Genomic DNA, 2,742 nt, shown 5'->3' with positions numbered 1-2,742 from the left:
GAGGACGGGCTGAGGCTGGGCAGCTCGCTGCAGGGGCAGGTCCGGGGTCGGGCCTCACGGCGTCCGTGCCCCCAGGGCCCCGTGATCAAGGTGAACAGCAACCAGCGCTATGCCTCCACCGCCGTGACCGAGGCCGTGATCCGGGAGGTGGCCGGCCGCGTGGACGTGCCCCTGCAGGTAGGCACCGGCCCCCCCGGCTCAGGCCCTGGCCCCCTCCCAGCACCCCTGCCTTGGGCCCAGGCACTGCCCTGGCTGCTGGGTCCCCTGGGGGGTTCTTTGGGGCCCTGTCGTGACCCCCCCTGGACCCCCAGGAGTTCATGGTGAGGAATGACATGCCGTGCGGCACCACCATCGGGCCCATCCTGTCCTCGCGCCTGGGGCTGCGCGTGGTGGACCTGGGCTGCCCGCAGCTGGCCATGCACTCGGTGCGCGAGATGGCCTGCACCTCCGGTGTACTGCAGAGCATCGCCCTCTTCAAGGTGAGCCCTCCCCATGCTGCACCGTTGACCTTGACCCCCGCCGGGCCCCCCTCCCAGCCCAGCTACCCTGGCGGCGGCAGGGCCCGCCCCAAGTGGGTCCCATCCACCCCCACAAGCCTCTGCCCCCCCAGCTGGTCCCTCCCTGGCAACTGGTATCCTGGAACCGTTGCCACAGCAACCTGGCAGCCTTGAGTCACTGATGGGTTGCCATGGCAACGCCATCCCCGCACTGGCTGCCACGGCAACGCCTGCAGAGCCTGATGATGCTGGGCCCTGGCCGGCAGTGCCCCCGCCTGCCGCCACCCCCCGCCCTGATCTCCCCTCTCTTCCTCCAGGGCTTCTTTGAGCTGTTCCCGGCCGTGAACCGCAGCCTGGTCATTGACTGAGGAGCCGGAGCCGGAGCCGGAGCCGCCAGGGCGTTGCCATTAAAGGGTGTGACCGAGTGCGTGGCTCAGTGTCTGTGTACCGGGGCAGGGAGCTCTGGGGCTGCCCTAGCCGGCACGGGCAGCATTCACGCTGGAGCCTACTGACGCAGCTGCCAGGCCAGGACAGGGCCACCTCTGCCCCGATGCTGCGGGGACCCGGAGGGCCAGTGGTCCAGCAGCCCCGGGGTTCGTGTGTGCCCACAAGGTGGGGAGTAGACGCCTCTCCGTGGCCCCACCCTGCTGCCCTGTGGCACCAGCTGGAACGGGAATGGCCAAGCCAGGGTTTCCCCTCTTGTGGCACGTGTGTACCTTTGCATGCACATGCATGCACATACACATGGTTGCATGGATGCACACAAGCAGACATGCATGCACACACACCCCGTAGGAGAGCAGGGCAGCAAGCAGGCTGGGGGCTGCGGAGGGACGAGACTGAGGCCAGGTCTAGGAGAAACGCCGGAGGGGACAGGGGCAGGGTTTGCACCGCACTGAATGGGGAAGAGAAAGTCCCTGGGGTTTATTTCTGCCCAGACAGAGCGGGGATCCCGGCCCGGGCAGTTGCAAACTCAGCCCAGGCCGTCCTGTCCCCCCGCGGGGCATTCAAGTGGGGCTCGTGGCCCCAGACATGGTGGAGCTGAGAGCGCAGCCGGATCCACCGGGGCCCGGACACGTGCGGGGAGGAAAGGGGCGCGGGGAGCGCTGGGGCAGGGAGCAAGGGGCCCGGCCTCTGCATCAGCCCTGCCGGGACCCTCCATGATGGAGGAGCAGGGGAAAGCCCGCTCGGCCCCGGGCACTCGCCCACCAGCTCCACTCTGCCCCGGGACTCAGGCACATCCATGGTTCAGGGGGACCACGGGCTGCTCCCGGGTGCTGGGCAACAGGCATGCAACGTGTGCTGTGTGACATGCCTGGGCCACGCAATGTGCGTGCAACACCTGTGCTGTGCACTGCGCGTGCAATGTATGCTGCCAGTGTGTGGGACTTGCACGGCCAGGAGGTGCTGGCCACACTCCAGGTGCTGGGGGCAGGGCCTGGCCCAATGCACACCCCACCCCTGGGGTTACACACTTATCCTGGGAAACCTAGGGGAGAGGAGACCCCCTGCCCAGGGGCTGTGCCCCCGCCCTGGCTCCAACCCCCCCATCCCAGCTCCGGGCATGCACATGCACACGCCTCGCCATGCCTCGCTCAGGCTGGCACGCGGTCCCCACAGGCCGAAGCCCAAAGTGTCCCGGGCTGGGGGAGCTGCCCCCCCAGACCCCCCAGCCGGGCCACGCTCCAGGGGGGTGTGGTTAGCACCCCAACTCTGATTGGTTTTCCTATAAGGGGCGTGGCCCTACCCTGGGGAGCTGGCCTCTGATTGGTGCTGGTAGCAGCTGCTGTTCACGGAGGGTTGGCATGAGCTAATCAGGGTACCCCGGACCTTGGGGGCGGGGCCATGCAAATTAAGCTATGCAAATATGGCATCCTTTTAATTGGGGAGAGGTGCTAATGAAGGCAGAAGGGACCACGCGGCGCCGGGTGGGAGGGCGTGGTCCCAAAGGGGCGAGGCGGTGGGAGGGGCGTGCCCTTCATTTGGCCAGTGATTGGTCCAGCCTAGGGGGGGGGGGGTGTCCCAGTCCCCAGGTGTGACCCCAATGCGGCGGTGGGCGGGGCCAGCCAAGCCCCCGCCCTGCCATTGGTCCGTCCTCGGGGGGCGTGCCCCAGCGCCGACTGCCGATTGGCTCCTCTACGGGGCGGGGCGGGGCTCCACTAGGGACCGCCCTCCCGCCGGGGGGCGTATCCCGGCGGCGCGCTGCCATTGGCTGCGGCGGCGGGGGCGGGGCAGGGGGGGGCCG

At 68.7% G+C, this 2,742-nt stretch overlaps 1 protein-coding gene across 1 annotated transcript in view; it reads left to right on the top strand.

Annotated features, from left to right (window-relative positions):
* DNPEP (aspartyl aminopeptidase) overlaps positions 1 to 922 on the top strand; it is a 14,611-nt gene extending 13,689 nt beyond the window's left edge. The window contains exons 9-11 of the mRNA XM_019522831.1: positions 41 to 177; positions 312 to 479; positions 815 to 922. Of these exons, the coding sequence (XP_019378376.1) occupies positions 41 to 177; positions 312 to 479; positions 815 to 865 (356 nt within the window). The 3' untranslated portion in view covers positions 866 to 922. The remainder of the gene's footprint in view (positions 1 to 40; positions 178 to 311; positions 480 to 814) is intronic.
* Positions 923 to 2,742: the final 1,820 nt, after the last annotated feature.

The sequence above is a fragment of the Gavialis gangeticus genome, unplaced genomic scaffold (genome assembly GCF_001723915.1).
Source record: "Gavialis gangeticus isolate Ggan-Ray unplaced genomic scaffold, GavGan_comp1, whole genome shotgun sequence".
NCBI lineage: Eukaryota > Metazoa > Chordata > Crocodylia > Gavialidae > Gavialis > Gavialis gangeticus.
This window is presented reverse-complemented; position numbering and strand designations above follow the sequence as displayed.